At 46.3% G+C, this 22314-nt stretch overlaps 1 protein-coding gene and 1 long non-coding RNA gene across 2 annotated transcripts in view; one reads left to right on the plus strand and one right to left on the minus strand.

The window, feature by feature from the left end:
• Positions 1-22314, minus strand: part of tmeff2a (transmembrane protein with EGF-like and two follistatin-like domains 2a) — a 50122-nt gene that overhangs the window by 6942 nt on the left and 20866 nt on the right. The window contains exons 3-5 of the mRNA XM_088383967.1: positions 20350-20479; positions 16936-16962; positions 5435-5531 (exon numbers count right to left, since the gene is read on the minus strand). Of these exons, the coding sequence (XP_088240093.1) occupies positions 5435-5531; positions 16936-16962; positions 20350-20479 (254 nt within the window). The remainder of the gene's footprint in view (positions 1-5434; positions 5532-16935; positions 16963-20349; positions 20480-22314) is intronic.
• Positions 3790-22314, plus strand: part of LOC148393803 (uncharacterized) — a 64702-nt gene continuing 46177 nt past the window's right edge. The window contains exon 1 of the long non-coding RNA XR_015860115.1: positions 3790-4082. This is a non-coding gene — a long non-coding RNA (uncharacterized LOC148393803). The remainder of the gene's footprint in view (positions 4083-22314) is intronic.

The following is a 22314-nucleotide window of genomic DNA, read 5'->3' on the forward strand; positions in this document are numbered from 1 at the left end:
AGTGTTTGTTTACCATCTCTTTACGTCCTTCCACACCTGACACTATCTCCGCCCAGCTGAAAGTGGATAATCATGCACATTGGTCGCTCGAAAGGGGACCGCCACGTCTATTGTACATGACTGCCCAAGTGCTGATCCAAAAGAACACACTGAATTTTAATGAAGCACTATATCTTATATGTATCCTTTTGTTTGTTTTGATAATTATATACAAAAAATATTTTATAATAATATTATTCTAGAATAATATATAACAATATAACAATATTATTTCATATTGTTTTTATAGCTGTTTGCCAACAGCTGAGGTTAAAAAAGGTACCAAGGCTATTTGGAAAATAAATACACAGATAAGAAATATCAAAAACATAATGGCACACTGTAAAAGCAATTTTATTGATTTTTCTTTTTTTTGATCCGGTCATGTAAACAAGTGCACCATCTTCATTGTACGTGTTGCTCACCAAGCAAAAGAAGTTCCAGGCCCCGCAAAGTACCTCGATCTATTCCCTGCGAGTTACTATCGGTTTTTCAATTCATTCATTTAACCCGTAACATAAAATGAGTGTTAATTAGAAAACAGAAAAGTCCTTTTTGTAATGATTACCTTATTTTTTTTCCCCCCTTAAAGAACATCCGACAATGTTTTAATTAACCGGCTTTTATATTCCATGTTGTACTAAATTCCCAAGAGACAGACTAAGTCAATTCGTCATTTATTCATTTAGCCCTAATCGGCAAAGGCATATTAAAATGCAATTTATGCAGCTAAATGTTTGCTCTTCCGCAGAGTTGAAAAAAAGGACTCAATTGGCCTCTTTTGAGCTGTTGGCAATTGACGGATGGCGACGGGTACAAAAAAAAAAAAAAAAACATGCGTCTCGGCATCAGTGAAGACTCCAAATTGTCCACAGGTGGAGGCTTTGGGTACAGCCTGCACTTCACTCCACCGAGAATGTACCGTACACCGTAATTAGGAATCTGTCATTATTCTCACTGCCTTTTCATTTTCTCTAAAGTGCCGGCGTTACGACAAATATCCTCAGGCAGGCATTCAGGCTGGCAGGCAGGCAGGCAGGCAGGCAGGCAGGCAGGCAGGTAGGCGGCCACTTGATTGAAATGGTGTGCAGCAAAGTATGCCGGGATCAGTGCAAGTCAAGAAAAGCAAATAGTCGCGCCATTGGTACGCATCACACGGAAGAAGCAAAAGTCCCACGAGACAATGAAGAATAGATAATAAGTGGCCATGGTGTGCAAAGGTTACAAATGTTGAGATTTTGGGAAAGACGTTTGCCAACCTTTATTTATTTTTTTTTATGTCGCATACATTTGTTTTTGTCGCTGTATGATCCTGAACAAAATTTCTGTAACTAAATCTAAATGTGGGCATATAACAAATCTGTAAAATTTCCGTTCCAGGTCAAAATCGCACTGTAAACGGTTGAGCAGAATCGGAACGACAAATTGTTTCCTTTTATTGAACTCAACGTGCATCTCCCCCATCCGGAAGAGGAGCAACCACATCTAATGATGTCATCCTAGCGTGGAGGCAGAAGCAGTCAAATCTGAGCCACAGGAGATAAAGTGGTTGCCATAGTGTCAGGAATTTATAATGAACATCTGAAAAGGAGATTGACTTGAAATCAGCCCCAAGACAGGATTTGGGATTCCGCTGCGTTTATGGCCCAAATGTGAGGAGTGGGTGTGAAACACGACGCCTCTTTGGAGGAGAGCGCTTCTTCCTTCTCGAGAGGCCCCCGTTGGTCAGCGGCTGATGTCTGGCCTACATACATTTTTAATGCCGACTCTCACTTTGCCTACACTATACGGCTAGACTGCATTGCGTCAACACATCCTAATGCATCTCACAGGCACAACAGTGTGCGCTTGGAAAGTGTGCAAAACACACCTCGGTCTTGTGAGGTGACGCTATTTTTTGCTGTTTCACACACACACACGTACCCACACACACACACGAACACACAAGGGAGGAACAAAGCACCATTAATGGTGTGTGTGAAGGCGTGTACAGGTGTGTGTTTGTGTGTGTGAACCATGTCTCTCAGGAGATGGGCTTAGCAGGATGTGTTGTATTGATTAGTTGCCTACGATTATTTCAGTCCCATCAAAGAAAGCCCCCCCCCCCTCCAGACTGTCTGCTGGCTTCAGATGGTAAAAGGCACTTTATACTCAGGCCGGCGGCCCCAAAGTCAATTTTCCCCCTTTGCTTGACTGGAGAAACATGACATATATGCAGGCGTGACCTCAAAAGTGGAAGACTTTCAAATTGAAAAGGGACGTAGTGACTTTTGGATTGCTCGGCTCTGGAGTAGCCTGGCCGCAAACAAACCCTGTTACAGTGTGCTTTGAGGTACGACTTTTTTTCTTTTTTGTCCGTAGTTACAGTTTAACACCGCAAATGGACCTAAAAGGCTTTTGGGGGATAAACGATCGATCCTTGAGGTAAATAGCTCATTTTGCTTACGGCCTTTCCGCAGAGCGGAGTGTTGGAAATAGCGAGCGCTGGCAAGGAATGGAGGCGAGTACGGAGAGCTCACGGTCACCAACATCCAGTCGGTCAAACTTGGTGAACTCAAAGGAGTGCTGCTTCGAGCCGGACCGAAATAAACCTGTCATTTGTAATATTGACTTCATACCGTCCTGTGTTCCTAATGATTATCTATACTGGACTTAAGACTTTGAGTTTGCCTGGGGTTTGACATCATTGAATCTCTCTGTTTGGATCACTGATGGAAGTCTCAGATTTGATGGCAGCTTTTGAGGACAATGACTTTTTTGGATGAAGGTGTTTCACATTGTAGGGAAGTAGTTGATGTCGGGCGAATGCGGCATATTACGAGAGCAGCTGTTAAAAAGCTGGCAGGCAGAAAGGCAGGCAGGCAGGCAGGCAGGCAGGCAGGCATTTGAAACCGTTGGTCTCTCTGGAGCCTCCAGAACATCTCCACTGCCAGAATAATGAGCTGCCAGGCCACTTTGGGGTGCCTGAAGGTGTCAACGTGACCTCTGCAAAAGACGGAGTGACTATCTTACCATCTCCCGCCTTGCTATCAAAAGACAAAGCATAGCCTCGGCAGTAAAATAATGACCACGCAACACAACACAGCATCCCACGCTGTCAACAAAATAGATTCCAACACACAGTGCGGCTACAATCCTCTCCTGACCTCAACCCGACTGAACATCTTTAAACAGTTCCAAATGTATATCCAACAAATGGTCAAAATGTTTTTTGAAAAGTTGCATTCAATGTAAAAAAAGTGTTTTTCACCCAAACAGTTCAAAATGATAAATAAATAAATAAATATAATATGAATCAAGTGAAATTGACACCCATGAAACGTCGGAATGTAATAACGGCCTGCGCCTCCCCCAGAATGGTTGCTAAATTGATCACAAGGCACCAAGAGCCAAACATCCTCACCGTACTAATAATAATCAAATCCAATTCTTTTTTGAATTCCATTTGATTGGACTCTTTGATTTGAATCCACCGGAGGCCTGTCAACATCCGTCAACGTCTTTGTCTTGTCAAAAGCAGCCCGACGTCGGGTTCATTTCACGACCGTCTGGCAAGGATGAAAAAAACCCAGGGAGCTAAATATAGTTCTGATAGAACTGGGGCAAAGAAGTTGTCAGATAGGTGGCCCCGGGCTATCCATCCCTCCATTTACGGCTGCTTATCTGGCATCGGGTCGCGGTGCCGCTCGTCTTTTGCAGAGAGAAGGCAATCCAATCATCCCAAATGTCTACAGGTGCAAGGGGGCGGGAAATAGGTCAGCCGCAGGCTGTTTGGCTCCTCTACTGCTCACTGCAGTCATTACAAACCATCAAGCATACAAAAGATTGGCCCTCGCAATGGCTCCTGAAGATTATTTGACACAAGTCCTGATTTTTTTTTTGCACCAGCAGCAGCAGCAGCAGGAAGCACCACTGCCAATCTGAAATGCTGCAGAGAGGAGATGGACTCTGTTTGAAACCTGGGCTGGGTTTACATTTCCAGAAGGCACGGCTGAAAAGAGGCAAATTATATCTCCACGCTCAAGTCCAGAAGTCTCCAAAAGGTAAGGCCTGCTTTTTTTCTACATATATAGGTGCTTGCAAGTTCCTTTCTCAGCATTTCCACACATGAATCTCTGCGAGCGGCCTGCTAATGAGCCCACGCAGGCTAATCTGAGTTGATTTCTCAAGACAATTTGCCACTTTGTCACGCGTGTGTGACGTGTGTATGCCTCAACGCTTCGACAACTGTTAATTGTTTTTAATCGATGGAATGAAAACAGGAAAATCGCCGCATTGGCGCTCGCTCGCTCGCTTGCCCACCCGCTTTGTCATTACTATGATTGCTCCCCACTTGATTGATTAACTGGCAGCTGCTATGATTGGAATCAGCTGCTGTCTGATTGGAAGAACCTGTCATTTTAATCAAGATTTTTCTTCTTTTTTCTTCCCCGTGCACGCTTGCATGCCGGATGGTTGCCTTCTGATGAAAATGACACCATGTTGCCTTGTAATTATACGTCGGAATATTAATCAGAAATATTCTTGCTGAGATCCGTTCGGGCTGTGCAGAAAATGAAGAGTGCTTGTTTGACTTTTTGTTTGCGTCAACCTTGATGAGACGCATGATTGCTTCGGGTTGTCTTTGCTCTCGTGTTAAGCACCAAAGCGAGCGCACCATATGTTGTTGTTTGTTTTGAAACGGTACTCCTGTGAATTGTCTATGAACGCTGCATTTAGCGGGTCGCATTAGCACGAGTCGACTCGGGCTGTTTGCTACACGCAACATTTGATCCCAAGCATTCCGGTTACTGTGGATTAGATTCCCGTTGCAGCCTTTGTGCGATCGTTAGCCAAGACACATCTTATCTTGCCTTTTGAAGCTTAGGCATGTCGCAACGACATATCTGCGATGTTAGCATGTACATTTCAAATGTGGCAAATTGCGAGAGTCTGTCAGATAGCCGAACGTCCCGGGATGCGAGCCGAGTGTTTTGCATACGCAGGCCCCGAGGCTGTTTGTATTATGGTCTCTCCGCTAATGCATGTGGATGACTTGATAAACGGCGAGCCGTCTCCGAGGCGGAGCAAAACAAAGAAGTCCAAATGTATGAACGCGTCCTCGCCGAACTACTTTTCTTTGTGTGAGCTAAATTCATTTTGGCCTGACATTGGCAAGTCCTGTAAGGACGGTAATTGGATTTCCAGAATGAGCGAATCTCTGCTTTCTCTCTGTGGCGCACAATAGTAATTGAGGTTAAATGAAATGGTCAGCCATGCACCAAACCTCAGTGGAGGTTCAGCGTGTGCTGAAAAGTGAACATTTCTCATCCACGCGCTTGCTCCTCAAAGACAGCCCAAGAAATGACAATAGTAGCAACAATAGGGATGAGCGATTTTGTCCCCATCATCTTACCAAACGTCCTCTGCGTCCACGTCACACTCGGCCCCAAACTGACAAATGTCACAGGTGGATGTTTCCTTCTGACCCGCTTCCGCCGAGCCCTCTCCTCCTGAAAGACAAAAATGTCAACATTTTAATCTCATAGTGTGTCTGGAACATAGCAATCATTTCTTTTTTGGGGGGGTCATTTTAGCACATACGATATGAAAATCAACATTAGCCATTGAGTAAAAGCAGCGGATATGGTTTCATGGTCAAATGCAGTGCAGCAAACTGGCCAACGTGCCTCTCCTCACGCTCGCCGTCCAAGACAAGGGAGGATTCCATGTAAACGCTATCTCCTCCATCCATTTGGCACTCCCGACGACGCCCATCTATCACTTTCTAAATCCTGCTGATCTTTTTGGACTGCCTCTCTTATTCCATCCTGCTGATTTTTCTCACAGCGTGCTTACCGGCATCGGGCTTACACTAGCTTAGGGACTCTGCCAGTGCATATGAGGATTCGCAAGTGGCTGAGGTGGGTGGGGGGTTGGCGAGGGATGGCTGAAAGAAAAGGCAATTTGGATCATCTCAAATTGCATTCTCCTAGCGCATACGGCTCTTGCCGGTCTCTGCACACCTTCCTTGCGGGCCCACGCCTCCTCAGACGCGTTCTATTTTTAAACTCACAGGGGGGGACTACAGAAAAGACGGTGAAGGGGCGGAACTTGGCATCATTTTCTCGTGTCGTGTATTTAATCTCCCTGACACGCAGACGCCCATGTTGCCGCCGCCGCCGCCGTGTGTCGCCTCTTTCATTTTCCCCTTTTGAAACTTGTGTTATTTCTTGTGATCCCCTGCGACACATGAAGGAAAACAAAGTCTTGATGCCAATGAGTGGCGTGCGCCCAACCCCATTTGCCGACATCGGATCAAGTTGGCTTTCACTCGGAATCCGAAAGGTCAAACTTTTATTTCTTTGACTTTTTCCCCCCCAGATTCCTCAAGAAGGTTTTTTTGTTTTGTTCTGCAAAGCAATTGATTCGGCCGACTTTCAGGAGATTCTTAGAGGTGAAGATTCGGAGGTCCTGGGCTCGTGTCGTCCACGGTTGAGAATAAACATTCAATCGACGGGCAACGTCTCGAGTGGACAGTCTTGTAATTAGCACGCCAATACATCCACAGCGAGCCGAGCCCAAGGCAAGGTACGCACAAGGATTCGTATACTTGAAAAGATTGATTCTCTGCTCCAGACTCCAAAAAGATTGTGCAATCCAATCCCCCAAGACAGATATCTCAAATGATTGTGAACAAGACACAGCATGGGGTAGCGCATGTTTGTTTTGGATTCACAGCGCTTCCTTGTTCCTCAGTCAGGGCGCTTGTGGATTGGTTCTATCCTATTTGGCCCTTCGTCACGACTTGGCAGTCACTTATCTGCCTGTGAGGTGGTTGGATTAGCTATGCGGTGAAAAACCCGCCTGCAAACATTCAGACAGATTTTTGAACAATCTTTGCCTGTAATGTACATGGATGGAGTCTAGGATGCTAGAATGGTTTCTGAGTGGAAGCTGGAATAGGCTGATTGGTAATATGAGCTCCCCTTTTTACGGCGGTGCGAAGCCTTCCTCCCGCTCTTCCTCCCATTGTTTCTCACTCCTCAAATCCCTGATAGACTTTCATCCCCCTTGTTGCTACATCTGCTAAATCCTCGGAATCAAGAGACACGCTTGATAATGACCGACATGATTAGCCTGATAGATAGATAGATAACGCGCGCTCTCACAATAACACCGGCGCTACATCATGTCGTATCGACCCGTGCTTGGGACTCGCCCCACCTCCGTCGCTTTGGCGTGGCTTTGTTTTCCTTTTCAAAAGTGCAAGACTTGCGATCAAGTTGGTCGAGAAGACCCGAGAAGAGATTAGGCTGATGTGACATCAGATTAGAGGAGATGAGGTGGATGGATAAACATCCAAAGGACAGTTGAGCAGCAAATGGCAATCAGACGCAGAGAAGAGGAAACCTGCCGTGCTTAAAGAGCGTGGCTAATCCGCTGACTGCCGTCTGCGCTTCGGCCGTGCTGGGAGCGCGGCGCCATGCGTGGAAAGAAACTCACGGTGTCGGATCGTTTGACGCCTGACGCCGAAGCCTTTCCTCATGATCACGACACGCACGACCTATTGTGTACTTATTGGCTTGGAATATACATAAGGTGCCTAGACTTATATTCATATATATGACTATACTTATAGTCATTGACTACCATGTCCTCGGATCTGAATCAGATCAGAATTATTCAAATGCGGATAAAATCCGAGAAGGCTCAAAAATGAGGTTCTGTGCTTTTCCCCCCTTGTTTATGCTGCCTTTGTCTGATTGACTTGAGCCATTCAGCAAAATAAAAAATTTAAAAAATAGTCAAACCAATACGATAGAGGCTGGGGGAAAAAAAAACACGGACAATTTGATGCATCAGAAACTCTTGTGTGTGACCTTGCAAATGCTCTTCTGGATGAGTGGCCTTAAAATCCCGCACACTCACTCTATGAGATGGTGTTTTGGACCATTGTGCTCATCCAAATTCACATCATGAAATAACATAAGCAATTTTGAACAGCCACCATAAAAACAAGCTCATATGAAGGAAGGCCTTCAACGTGGGGCAAAGAGCCCTACGCTCAAACAAATGATGAATGAACGTCTGAAAGAGCCCTGGGAAACAGACAAAAACAAGATTACTACGACCTTGGTAGGGAACTCTCTGAGGACACCAAACCGAGAGGAGGGATGACTGATGAACCGTGCTTGCTAGCTGCACGGGCACTCGTCGGAGACAAGGGAAGGCCACGCCGCATCGGCGCTATGTTCGGCCGCCAGAACGGTCACGGTGCACATACTTGGACCCAAGAGGAAAATGAAATTCCTGCCATGAACGACGTGACTGTAGAAAGTAACAAGCGGAAATGACGATCATGTCGCGGGTTCAACCGGGGGTTTCAAACGCACCGGTAGCGCCGCCCGTTCAGGCATGCAACGGGAATTTTTTACCTCAACCCAAATATCGACTGCACGGCAAGGAGGATTAATGTTACCTTCCCGTAAGCCGACACGCGATCCGTGAAAGACGAGCCGCTAAGAAATCAGTACCGGCCTACGGGCCGAGCGCGGCCTCGCTTGATGCTGCCCGATCAATGGTCGACGGCCATTTGCATCATAACGCGGCTCTCGTGTAATCTTTGGGCCGTCGAGGCGCTCCGTTCAAAGACGCCGCTGACAATGAAACAATGAAGCCCATCCGTCAAAGTCATACCATCAACAGGTCGGTGCCCCCGAGCGGCCCGTCCCACGGGGCAAGAGAAGGCAAAAAAAAAAAATCTATAACTATAATGGATATCAATATTGAAAAAGATGACGGATGAGACTGCTGCCGGAGGCCAGGATTCAATTTCTATTCCTTTTGTTCCTGCAGGAGAGCGTCTCACTGCTCACAAAGTCATTTGTCAGCCGCCGGGCTCAATGAGGAGAACGCAGCGGCCTCGTCCAAAAAGTGAGCCAAGGGCACTTGTTCCACTGACGCAAATGGCAAAATGAATTAGCTACTAAAGAATAATGACCGACATAAATAATGATATCATCGGTGACTTGGTGTGTGCCGGATATAAAAATCAAAAATAAAGAAATAATCAGCATGCAGACGGACGGCCAGGCTGGGCCGGGCCGGGTCGGGCCGGGCTGGGCCTGCTGTTCAAGCCTAATAAAGGAAGAAGCTCTTCAACAGACAGACAGAGGAGGCGGACAGGACTCTTCTGTCTGGAGTTCACTGACAACAGCAAATTTGCACGTTTTTGTGTATGTGATATATTTTGGGCACTGATTCAAATGATTTCTCATATCAACAATGATTATGAAACTCTCACGTGCTAATGAAAAAACAAGGGCGGATTCAAAATCAGTGTAAACTATTCAACTTGCCTCTGACTTTGAAAAATATTCCAAATTTGTTGACCGGCTTAATCGATACACAAACGTGTTTACTTCACGTGAAACATGATTTACCAAATTGCCAATGAGGATGGTGTGGCTTACACCAAATGCTGATGCGGCACATCCAATGGGAAATGCGGTCCTCGATAATCGTCATACCATTTGCTATGAGCGTAGCGAGCATTAAGATAAAAGAACCGGGAGAAGATAAGTATGAAAAAAAAAAGTGGTCTGTTTCTGAAAATGTAGCCACTTTGTCTTTGAGTTGTCAGCTATTGATCCAGATGAGCAATGCGTGACACATCAATTATATGAGATGAAGATGAATATCGTTTGAGCTAATGCAGTCAGAAAACGAGGCCAGGGCCAAACAAAGTCAGCACTATTTGAATTGGCACGGCATCTTGCCCAGAACCGTGTCCACCATGACCCAAAGCCCCGTGAGCGCCCGGCCGGCTCACTTGACAAATCTCGCCGCAGCTCGGGCCCAGCCGCCGGCAGGTAAACAAAAGGACGCCGGCGCCGCTAACGGGCCCACGAGCGGGGTCTTGGAGATGGGTCAAAGCCTTGCCCAATGGATTAAAAGCACGCAATCAAACGTTTTCCCAGCTTTGCGAGGATTAGTCTCCCTCCGCGTGATGTTTCTCTTTTCAATTCAGGCACCTAGTATCTACACTCGCCCAGAGTTGTGCAAGGCGTCTTGGGTTGAAGAAAAAAACATTTCATGACTTCACATTCAAAGTGACAGCGAGTAATGACAGTGCGCAGTTCTTGAGAATTTTTGTGGCTGACAGTGACGCTGACGCTACGCTCGGTTGTTTACACGAAGCGGAACTCGGTGAAGCCATTACAGACGAAGAGTTGAAAAAGGTGTGCTGCTTGAAAGCCCCAATTCCATCACAGTTTTTTTTACTGTTTGGATTTCCTAGCTTCCACTAGTATATTTGAAAATTCAATGAATTTTCTACTCGCTGGTCAATTTCCTGAGAAACGGCCATTGCGATGCAAAGCATACGCTGAAAATGTCGTAAAACTTCTTGCTTTCTCTGCTTCTATATTTAGCCCTTTCAAATACGCCTTTGGCTGGCTACCCAAGTGAAAATGTCAAAGGCAAATTGCTAGTTCAGGATACACGATATGTCTTTCTTTAAAATGTACTTTTTTTTGTCAAAGCTTCTACCGGATAGCAGTATGAGTGACTATTCAATAATTGAGTGCTCATCGTGGCCCAGTCCCTAATAATAAGATTCCCAATGACAGCGTTGTCGACACAAGCGGATTCAAGGTTGTGCTTTGTGCCCACGACGGGCGCAGTGGCGGCGAGGTCATCTTTTGCAGCTGGTTGAAGGGTGCGCAATCATCACCAGATGAACAAGTCATCCACTGGTGAAGGATATCAATTGGAGAGGGCTCAGTGGATGCAAGCACGGCGAGTACAGCTCGCAGCCACTCCACTGTCCTCGGCATCGGATTGCCGCATTACGACAGGGAAAGCGGCTTCTGATTTATGGCACCAAAAAAAAGTCTGAAGTGACTTTTTAAATGCCTTTGTGCAAAAGGTGATTGAGATTTGTGTCTCTTTGCAGTAATAATGACGTGTGAACATGCAGACTTGCCAGCCAGCCTTTTTCAAAAAGAGAATAGCTGTGATTTTTCCGTCCTTTTGTCTGACAAAAACCCATCAGATTTGCCAGACAGACTTTTTCCAAAAAACGAGCGGTTCTGTCCTTTGGATTGAAAAAAAAAACAACGTCCGAGAACGTCGTCATCCCTGTGAACGGTCACGTCTGCATTTGATCAGACGGCAAATTTGATCAACTGGAACAAAACGAGGTTACGTGAATTGGCAGTGGTGTAACAGTCGGACACAAAACAGAATGAGAATCACATCATGGCGCTCAAGAAAGCCTCAGGTAAGATGAAAGCCATTTTATGCACTTGCGGGGATCTTCTATAACAAATGGAAAAGATTGACAAGACACTTGAAGGACATTTTGACAAAGCAAGGGACTACAATTGATTTATCTTTTTAGACTTTCATGGAACATCCATTTCTTGAACGCCGCGGAAACAAACTTTTGAGCGCGAGCAGACAATTGTGGTAAATGGTTGGATTGCATTTGACAGAGGGAAGCGTAAGGAAAGGAAATAAAGGCGATTTGGACAAACACCCAATGTGTGCTACGCTTGGCAGGAAAGTTAATCTTTGAGCAGATTCTCCCTCACGCCCTTCAAGACGAGCTGGGTCTCCTTGGACAATTTGGCAAACGCCGGCCCCTTCTGTCTCCGTCACCTGCTAGCTCCACGATGCATAAATAGTTTGGAAACGCCACGGCCTTGCGTGGCCGACTTCACGATGTCAGCCGGTTGCCGGCTTAAGCCTCTCCGTGGCGCACTTTATCTCGCCACCAGCCCGAGGGGCCAATCTCACGCCGCTGAGAGCTGGAGAGGCGCCTCGGACCTCCCCGCGCTGGAGTGAGCAAGAGCGAGAGAGCTTCACGCTGCCGGCAAATCCTCTGCACACAAGCACCGGAGTGCAAAGGGTGGGGGCCGAGCCGGGCAAGCCTGGGTAAACGTGTTTGCCTCTGGGTTTTTTTTTTTTTTTTTTTGGAATACACTCTTGAGGATTCCCAACTTATTTGTTGCGATCAGGAGTCACATTCAGATTAGCCCCAATTTGCTTGGTCTTTTAAAAACTCCCCTTTGGTTTGAGGCATGGCTGCGGATGCGGACGCTTGTTGACTGGCAAATGCGTTGCAGCATACTTACAAATATGTTTTGAACATACTATCCCCTCACAAATATTTACTCCACATGGGACTTGTGCATAAATGAAAATAAACCGAATCAAAAAGTGCAAGCAGTTTTGACTGGCGAGTAGAAATTTGCAAATCCTTTTAAATGTATTTGTTTGTTGACATCCAGGTTGCTTAAGCACCAGACAACTGGCTTTTTTTCAAATCAAGCTGGCAGCTCAGACGGAAGTCAATCTCTCAGATTTGCGTTATGCAATGGCTGAAGGTCCGTCCGTACCGGGCCCTGAAAAAAGCCCATCTGATGGCATTCTGCCACTCCATTAGACGAGGCTGTTCTCGGAACAAATCTTTCTCTTCCTCAAGGCTGCGAACAATTTTCCAACAGAAAATGAAACACGGAGCCAAAAGGGAAGGCCGCTAATATTTCCCATTTCCCGCAGCATCGTCGAAGCAGCTGACGGAGCCTCTTAGTCACGAGTCAAAGACACTAAAGCCTTGTTTCTCACAAGCGGGTAAAGAATTTCCAAAGTCAGCTGTTCTCCTCGTATTCAATTTCTCTTGGATTCCCGATTGTTTCTGCGAGGTGACCTCCATCGGCGCGTTTGTTCGAGTAAAAGTGCGTGCCGGCGATTCCGGCAACTCACCAACCTCACGTTTCCTTCGAGTGCCTTTCTACTCCAGATGTCATTGACAAGTGAGCGCTCCGCACATAATCATTAAAAATGCAAGCCACCGCAATGAGTATTGAAAGGCATCCAAAAAATATACAGCCTTCAGATGTTTGAGCACACAGCGAGAGCGGCGCTCTTGAACGTCCCTCAAGACAAACGTCTCCAAAGAGAAACGCTCATATGCTCTTTAAAGAAGGAAAACACGTTTTCAAGCTGATGCCGAGCGCATTGAGGTCACGGCAAACTAAACGGCAGCGTTTGCTTGTTGCTTCTGGAAAGGGCAGAATAAATCTCATTTGTTTGGAGACCCAAAGGTGAATGAAGGCATTCTCCAGAATTTTTTTTCAGGCGTTTGCCGCACTGGCTCTTCAAATCCATCCAAAGTAATCTTGCCCAGCTCCCTTCTGCTGCATTCTCTTCAAGATGACCCCCAAAAATCAAATCCCTAATGCCTGCGAGATGGGGGTCGGGCCCAGAGGTGACCCCGGCGTTCTCGCCGTCCCGCTCTTCATCCACCTCCACTGATAGCTCGGATGCACTCGGATTCCCTTCCCGCGGCTTCTGAAGAATTCATTTCAGTCGGACCCCCCCGCCGCGCTCCGCTCCGACACGGCGATGGAAATGTTAATCATCATTTCAGAGCGGCGCGATTGGATGCGTTTGGGCCGAGAGGCCGAGGTGGATGGATGGATGGCTGGCTGGCTGGCTGAGAGGGAGCTCTCAGATTCCATCCCTCTCGGTCTAGATTACGGCATTATCCCCGAAGCAAAATAAAGGCTTATCCGCCAAACGTGTCTGCTCTGAGATGGCAGATCAGCTTTCGTGGCAACTCTACAGAATCTTTACAGTTGGCCTTAAAGCGGATCCGTCCAAGAGTGGGCCGCCTCGCTAAATTCTGACACCGGCCTTGGCAAACGTCGCATTTGCAGACGTACGTGAAAGGAATCAAAACGTCTAACATTTACTCATGTCTTTTTTTAACTTTATTGACTCGCATCCCTTTTTGGCGTCGGAATGTTGCGGCCCGCCTCGGTCTTATGGATCGTGATGAAGAAGCGCTAGTGAGCAAAGTCAGCTAAATAAATCATCAATTCAGATAATGAACAAAACTTTACTCGCAAAATATTGATCCCCCTCACCTCCAGGTAGATATCGTTACAAATGAGGTGTTATTGCAGTTATTTCCTCACCATGTCCCTGCCCCGCCCCGCCCCGCCCCCTTAGCCTGTGCTTCCTAGCTGAAGCTGGAATAGTAATAATCCAAATCGCAATCAAGTCAATGGAGTCCCCAAGAAGATCAAATTTGAGCGGGGACATACTTGGACCAGAAAAGCAGCTCTGGCAGTTTTCGCACTGCTAACGAATGCAACTTTTGCCTTGACCCACCATCAGTACGGTGGAGGTCCTTCTTTAAACTGGCGGATATCTGCGCCAAATGTCAACTGGAGTCAAGCTCAGGCTTCTAAATGAGGCTGGGAGTCGATCTGCCCTTCGGCTTTCACCTGCCTATTAGGCTGGAACATATTGGCGAGATGGCTTCTCCGCGCCTGCAAGTGTGTGTGTGTGCGAATAAGAAGGCATGTGGCATCCAATGACCAAATCGGACACACACATAAATACACCGAGACACGAGAGTGAGCCGGCGGTGGTGAACCTTATCGAGAGGCCACAAAGTGAGAAGATTAGATTACTCACTTCCATAAACCTCTAACTTGGTTACCATGGCAATAGCACGTGCATGCGCGTTGTCCACAATGGATGCTCTTGAGCCAGGATATTTGGCAAAAGCTACAAAGCGTAGCGACGATCATTTCCTCGCAGCAGATCGATTTCAATTGGATTGACAAGTGCAGCGGTTCATTAATTCAAATAAATGAAGTGCTTGCAGATCCATAATGTCAGAGGGGCTGATCATGAGATTAATTACACCAATCATGCTATTGTATTTTCATTAAGTCTACTGTTTATCTTTTTATTAGTCAACCTTTAAAGAAGTGAAAAGAACTGACAGACTGTGCTGACTGCGCACGCTTTGTTTGTTGGGTATGTCGCAATCAGTACAGAATGAGAAGGACACAAAAGTGTGACGGCCATGCGGGAGATGTCAGAAATGAGGGCCGTGACACTGCTTTGTACGGAATAATGAATGTCCCTTTCAGATATAGAAAATGGCAACGTTTGATTATTCTGACCTTGAAAAATAGCTTTGTGTAGATAAGAGTTGCCTTGAAAAATCAAAGCTGGTCTTGTTAGGGACTCAATTAAGGCCACAAAAGGATTTCCTCAACATTGAACTGAAAAGGCGCAAGCAACCCGTCTTAGTTTGACTGATAGTTTGACATGATTAGTGATAAATATTATCTGGAGGCTGAACAGCTGTTAGAGACGGCGCTTGCGTGTGAATGACATCATCGATGAGTCAACACGGATTGCGGGATTGACATTTTATGGTGGAGAAATTCCTTCAATTAGACCAAAAGCAGCCCGGTCTTGGTTTGCTCATGCGAGTTGCGTCCGACCGCCGGCAGCCCCCCTAAAACGCCGAACGCTGACCCTGTGAGCGGACTTGAGGGCATTTGCCTGCACAGCTGACTTCTATCCGATGAAAAGAATCAAACACACCAAGCGGCGTACGCGCTAGCGAGCATGCCAAATGGCAGCTGCCCAGCTGACCAAAGCTTTATGTGAGCAAATTTATCATTGGCCGTTAAAATTCACTGGATTTGATCCTGGGATGGCCCTTTCACGTACGTAGCTTTCTTCAGCGCCAGCCCCGCTGGCCTCTTTACGAGCGTTTTCTTGAACCTTCTCGCCCCGACGCATAAAACAACAGCGGCTCTGATTTCCTCCCGCCTTTGCTATCTGACCGCCTTTCACTTTTGTGTCTCAAACGTTGTTATCATGTTCACTGGCAGACTCAGTCTTCAGCGTACACTTGTCAGTTATTCTTTATTTATATTACTGGAAATAGAAATCGAGTAAATAGTACATAGGTCGGCAACTGTGGTTCTCCGTGTTGCAACGACACACCTGATTGGAATCAGGTGTGGTGCTGCAACACCTGATTCAAACTAGGTACTATAATTAGTGTTTGAAAACAAATTGTCCCTCAAAATGTGCATCCTTTGATTCCAACCCATAAGCAAACATTAAAGTAGGTTTTCCATTCAGCCGACAACTCCATTGAAAAGTATTTGCAAATACAATTTGATTTAGCCTCGCCTCCCCCCCCCCTTAAAAAAAAAATCACAAATACCATAAAGGTACCATTTATGACGCAGTGCAGATTTTCAGAACTGATCTTCAAACATGTATTGTGAAGACTCTGGATTCGGTTAACAGGGTGTTTCTGAACATCAGAAGAAAGCGCATTTCTCAAATACATCAATGAGCAAAGGGAAGTGTTTTTGTCACGCATCTGCGGCGGCTGTGTCTGGAGCAAGTACTGTACAGAATAATAAATGTTGGTATCGTGTTCTGAGGCCACATTGTCTTGTCCCGGGTTATCTGCCGTTGCCTCACTCAGGTTCCTTATCGGCGTCTCCCGCGTGTCTTCCTCATCTCCCGCTGCCTGTTTCCTCACTCCTCTTATCTATTTTTGCCATTTTCCTCAGGCCATTTTCTTTTGTCCGCGACAGCCAGCCAGCTCGCCCGCCCGCCCGCCCCGCGCTTGTCCTCGTCACCACTCTCCTCGTCTCTCTTCCCCTGCTTGATCAAGCGCTAGTTTCATTTGCACGCTTTCATCCGCCATCTCTTTGTTTTGGCGGTTTAATCATCTCCTTTCCCATCTATGTGGTCGCCGCTGGACATAATGAAGGAATGGCAAAGAAGGGACGAGACGGACAAATATATGCATATGTGCAAACATGCCACAGATGGGCTCCGTTATTGACCGCGCCGGCGATTTTGGCTCGGAAAATATTCTCTGACAAATACGGCGATGGGCTGTTTTCTTAAATAAAGGGGAAAAACGCATGACAATCCTTTTTGCCAAATTATTTTGCCGTACAGGTTTGCAGTGAGAAGCTACACGGCAGTTACAAGAGCTGTCGAGTTGAAAGGTTTAGAGCGAAAAGGGATGTTCAAAACACAGAAAGAAGGCATGAGCAATCTTACCGTCATCTCCTGATCCTGAGCCGGCATCTGGGGGTGAAGACAAAGGCGGAGGTTAGCGCAGACATTTCAATTAAGTTCTTGGTCGATACAATTCCAATAAGAAACGATACAAACTAAAATAGCCAACCCCAAAAACGAAAACATGGATGGAAGGTCAGAGATGGCAGAATTCAATCGGTGCAAAATTGCTCAAATGAGCGCAAAGAACATATAGATAGCGAAACTGGATAATCTCTAACGACTTTGTTTGTGAATCACCGGCCAAAGAAAATAAGTTGGCGGTGTGACTAATGGGACAATAGGATTCCACTTTTCGCAAGACTGGACTCTGGAAGAGTGGCTAAAAGGGGTCATGTGCTCTCATCATTCCGGATTGACCCGGAAAGTCCACTTCAGGCTAGTTAAAGAAGACCATGAGGTGTTGGATTGGCACATCGGAATTGAAGAGAAGGAAACCTAAGAGGATAATCATGTGATGCATCTTCAGCGCTTTACTGTTAATAACACCTCCAAGTGTGGATCTTTTGTGGCCGCTCAACGTTTTAGCCCATCAACTATACTCCCCCTGCACGGCTTCTTTCCACTAAATCTCACTAAAGCCCCCCCCCGCCCTAAAACACTTTGAGCGCTCAACTGTACGGCCGTATGGCTGCGAAAGGGAAACTGATGTGGAACAGCTAGTGTAATGCGAGCCGCCGCCGAAAGCGCGCGGCCGGGATGGCGTACGCCGCCGGCGTCTCGGAAGGGGATCACGTCGGCTCCGTGCAAACAGTAGCTGACGCTAGGTCAACTGCGTTGTGTGAAGGACAAGGTGTTGGATGTGCATGACACGCCAAGAGCTCCACCGGTGTCTTCATTTTGACAGCTGGCTCGGGGAAAAAAAAAATTCCACGAATATTGATATGCTATCTTTTACAAAACAGTCACATCAGGGTTCCATGGATGTTTGGTCGGAATGCGCATTGCGAGAAAATGACACTGGCTTCATTACACGGCCATCTGAATCCGTACGAATGATTTTGTGTTTGACGTGGTCATGTTTGATGCAGTCACGGCGTTCCTGATTTGCAAGGCATTCCGGGCTGCCTTTGGGTCTTGAAAGGAATGCCAGCCAGGCTGCTGCAAGTGGCCTCTGGAGGCCACCCATCTCACACAAACCTGTCAAGTTTGCAATCCCATAAACGCAAGTCGCTGATCGTCGTGTAGGTCACAATTTTTCAGTCGCCGTTTACCTGCCGAATGAGCGGCGGAATCTCCACGATGACCTTCCAATCAAATTGTCCGTGTTTGTAATTAGTCTCGCCGAGATTGAAACGGAATTTTATCTGCCGGGCTCCTGTTTGCAGTCACAACTACCAATCAGGGTAACAAACACTCGAGGACGACTTGGACATAAACAAAAGCCAACGATTCCCACATACATCATCACCCAGGCTGTATCTTCGGGTAATAATCCGCCTTTGGTGATGTTTCCCAGTGTGGCCTGTAAACAAGTATCGACACGCTCGGCCTTGACGTCCATCCATTACATTCGGCACTAATGGGATTTTGCACGAAAGGAGGCCAGCCAGAATGAAGGCAGAGACGGAAGGAAGGCTTCTTCACGGCACAGGTGCGAGAAAGTGGATAAGACGCACGGTTAGCCGGCGTAATGTGCTGCCGTTGGAGTGAGTTCAACGCATTTCGCATTTGCTTAAGCCGCCCATTGCGGATGAATGGCCGAGTGGTGAGGAGAGGGAAGACATCTGCAACTCTCTGCCAGCTTTTTTCCCGCATGAGCGAGTCGTTTTTAACACTCGGTTACCCGAGGAATTTGGCGCATTTAGCTTTTATGCTGGCTAAGATAAAACTTGAAGGTGTCCTCGCCGATATGGTCAAACAATCCCATTTGGAGCTTCTTAAGAATCTCTTCAAATAGTTGGCTGTTAACAGATGTGATGGATGCCGACAGGAAATGAAAGGAGTCAAATTTGTCAGCAATTTTATCTCGTCACGATCCAGAGTCATGATTACTATCCGTGGCAGAGGTAACGTATTTGGACAGATTGGAATCTGATGAGTAATCGTGCTGTTATTAAAAGTATTAAGAACCAGTCAAATCCTGATCAAAAGATTTAAACAGCGATGACTGACTTGAATAAAAAAAGAACATGAAAAAAGATTTCGGCAAATTATGAGACCCGTCGAGTAACACAGACAACATTGCAAATGAGTATTCACCTTTAAAAGAAAAAGACAATGATAGCAAAGATTTCCATCTGGCCAAATGTGTTCATGAACGTTTGCGTCAAATGGAGACGTCGTCGTCAAAGACAATTTGGACTCCCACACAGAGACACACGGGTTGTTCTCTGATTTCGTCCGACTCAGCTGAGTAATCTGATGTTATCAAGCGCATTAGTAATGGTCGCATGCTGTAATACGTTTCAGCGTCGCGCCCGCCTTTATGAACCGCTTTGATTGGACCTGAAATAACCTTCCCCAGCCACGCCGAGGGTACGCGCAGACATACAGTCAAAGGCTGTTTGTTCCGTTGCTGAAGCATAAAAACACGATTGTTCAAGTCGGTAGCGGGAGCTCAGAGAAGGATTTTCCCCTCCCTGGATAGTCGTTTGGTTCTGGCCACGTTAACCGGCTTTCTTGTTCCTGAGCTATCTGTGTCAGCAAATGCACGGTTGGCGTGGGCGCTACGGCGGAAGCTTGTGCACTGACTCATGTGTGCCTCAGAAGTGTCACTTTGTCAGCGGATTGACTCATTTACAGCAACGTGCTGGCATATTCATTGGAGTGGATGGACTGAATAGTCATTGGATTGCTTTCAAAGCCTTAAACGTCGCCAGCGATGATTTGGGAATCTTTTAAACAACAACAACAAGGAATATACTGTACTTCTATCCAGCGACGGGAGACCTCGAGCCTCGTTCCAAGGCCAAACCTACATCCAAAATCGTCAAGAGCCTTCATTAGATGAAGCTTTGCATCAATGAATGGTGGCTGAATCAAAATGGTGATTAAAAGCGTTTTTTTTTTTCCAAGGTGGTTGTGAAAGGCCATAGTGTTTGGTTGTGTGCACAAACCGTGCAGTACTTTTCCTATTTGCGTCCTCTTTGAACAAGGTCTAATTGCACTTTCAGCTCAGCTTCAAGAGGGCTTGATGTGAGTCCAATTAACTGGAACTGTCGACTGGATAACAAAGATAAACACACTTATCAACCTGTTACCCAATTTGCACATACACGTTGGCGGCATTATCTTGGAATGGAGAAGTTGTTGTTATGATGTGATGATGATGAAACATTTTGTGTTACAATCACTGTATGAAAAAAAAAATCGGATACATGCATTCACTCAAATTTGTCAATATGTTGTGATGAAGTGAAAGTGCCATAAAAAAATAAAGGAAACATTGCTTACCCACGGGACAGGCTCCCTCCGACAGAATCAGTACTTCAGACTGCTGCTTGCAGGCGTCCCTTCGCAGGTAACACTCGTTCTGGTAGTTTTGATTGTTGGAGCCGCAAACTGGAGCATAGTCGTTGTTGCACTGGAGAGAAGGGCAGATTCCGCCATTTAAAGGTCATCTTAATTTAACAACAAAGAGAGGAACGCACACTTTGAGACAACACAATTAGAGGTGAAAAGGTGCATTGAGGCAGGTAGGAAGGGAAACGACTAGTAATATATTTGATAAGACAGGACAGGACGTAGTGCTACGTCCGTTAAGGACCCAACCCGGTGACTAAGAAACAGGACAGGACAGAAGTGGGTAGGACAGACGCAGTGAACCAGGTAGCGAGCGGCGCGCCGTTCTGTCAGTATCTCATTCTCTTACCATAGCTCCACTGGAGCACTTTCAGGTTAAGTGAGTCACTATATGGGAAACGGTTCCTTCTATTGCCCCACACGGCCTGTTGCCTCGGTAGAAACGTGAGATTTTTCAAGTGATTGATGGCACTACGCTGAATCTCTCTTTTGTTTTTCTATTTTATATGTGGGTGGAAATTTCTCACAGGCAAGATATTCATATGATTTGATATTGATCTGACAGCGCCATGCTGCATGAATAACAAATGTGATCATTTAACAGAAAAATATTCTGGACTGTTTGCCAGGATAAGAACGGTTATCAGCGGTTTAAGAGAAAAATGCTACTTCATGGTCAGGGGCCGTGGCATGATTAAATGTAACGCACTGAAGAATATCACAGTGAATTAAAGTCTCTGGCTGCGATGTCGTCCGAACACCGAGGCTTATTTATTGGAGGCTTCCCACAGCAAAGAGGCCCCGGATTGTCTTTTTCTTTACTTTGAGGTCTGTTAAAGCTCCCAGCTACTGATGTGAAATCTGTTAGCTCGGGGCTAAATTGTCTCTCTTTTTCTTCCCAGATGTATAAAATGCGAGCTTTTTACACGGACAGACCCCGCTTATCAGGAATTTCCTCTGAACATAATATCTAAAGAAACAGTTTGTTCAGAAACATTTTATTTTTTTTTAGTTGCTTGGATGGTTTGATCGTCCAGTTTGAAAAGTCTCAGAATTCATACTGCAAACTAAGACAAGAACACCTACTGAGCGGTGAACACTCATTGTCAAATCCACGTGCAATTCAATCGAGGGCTGATACGGTTTATATCACATCCAAACTTATTGATAAATACAATATTTAGCAGTTTGAATCGAGGTTTGGGGCCATGGTCCAAGGTTTGCCCGTACGGCAAGATCCGCATTCATTTTGTAGCCCGCCGCATCGTAACGATCAATTACGAACACTGTTTTCAAGCGGCGCGGTAGCAACAACAGTCCAGATGAACTGCACAACAAAAGACTCCAAGAGCAGTAGGAGGAGTGGAAGGTGGGAAAGCCAAACAGCACACTTGCGTCTGATCAAAGCCACTGGATGTTGGAAGGCGCCAGGCTGCAGGGGAGACAAGTACCACCGACCAAAAAACGCTCAGCAAAATTGGGCTGAGGGGAGCAAAGGGAGACACAAGAATGAAGGCTAATCAAAGTCAAAGAGAATATCAAACGTGTGTTGCGGGAGGCCACCAAGAGAGAGAATGCGGCCCGACCAACTCGCCGCAATCAAAGAAGCGCCACCAGGCTCGCAGGGGAGACAAAAACAGAAACAGAGCAGCACCGCGAACGAGACCAAACGGGGCCACGGAAGCCGATGGAGAATGGGCTCCAAAAGAAGAAAAGACGTGGCCAGCCCACAAAGAAGCCGGGAAAAGCTTAGCGCCGAGCTCGCCTGCCTCTTAACCTGCGCTCGTGCCAGGCGTGATGCAAAATCGTCCGCGTATTTTAAGGCAGTCCAAATATATTTCAAAATATAGCTGGAACAAAGCGGCGACTGGCGTAGGGATTAGTGAAACGAGGCTA

This window comes from Syngnathus floridae, chromosome 8 (assembly GCF_059516105.1).
Source record: "Syngnathus floridae isolate MCC-2025c chromosome 8, RoL_Sflo_1.0, whole genome shotgun sequence".
Lineage (NCBI taxonomy): Eukaryota > Metazoa > Chordata > Actinopteri > Syngnathiformes > Syngnathidae > Syngnathus > Syngnathus floridae.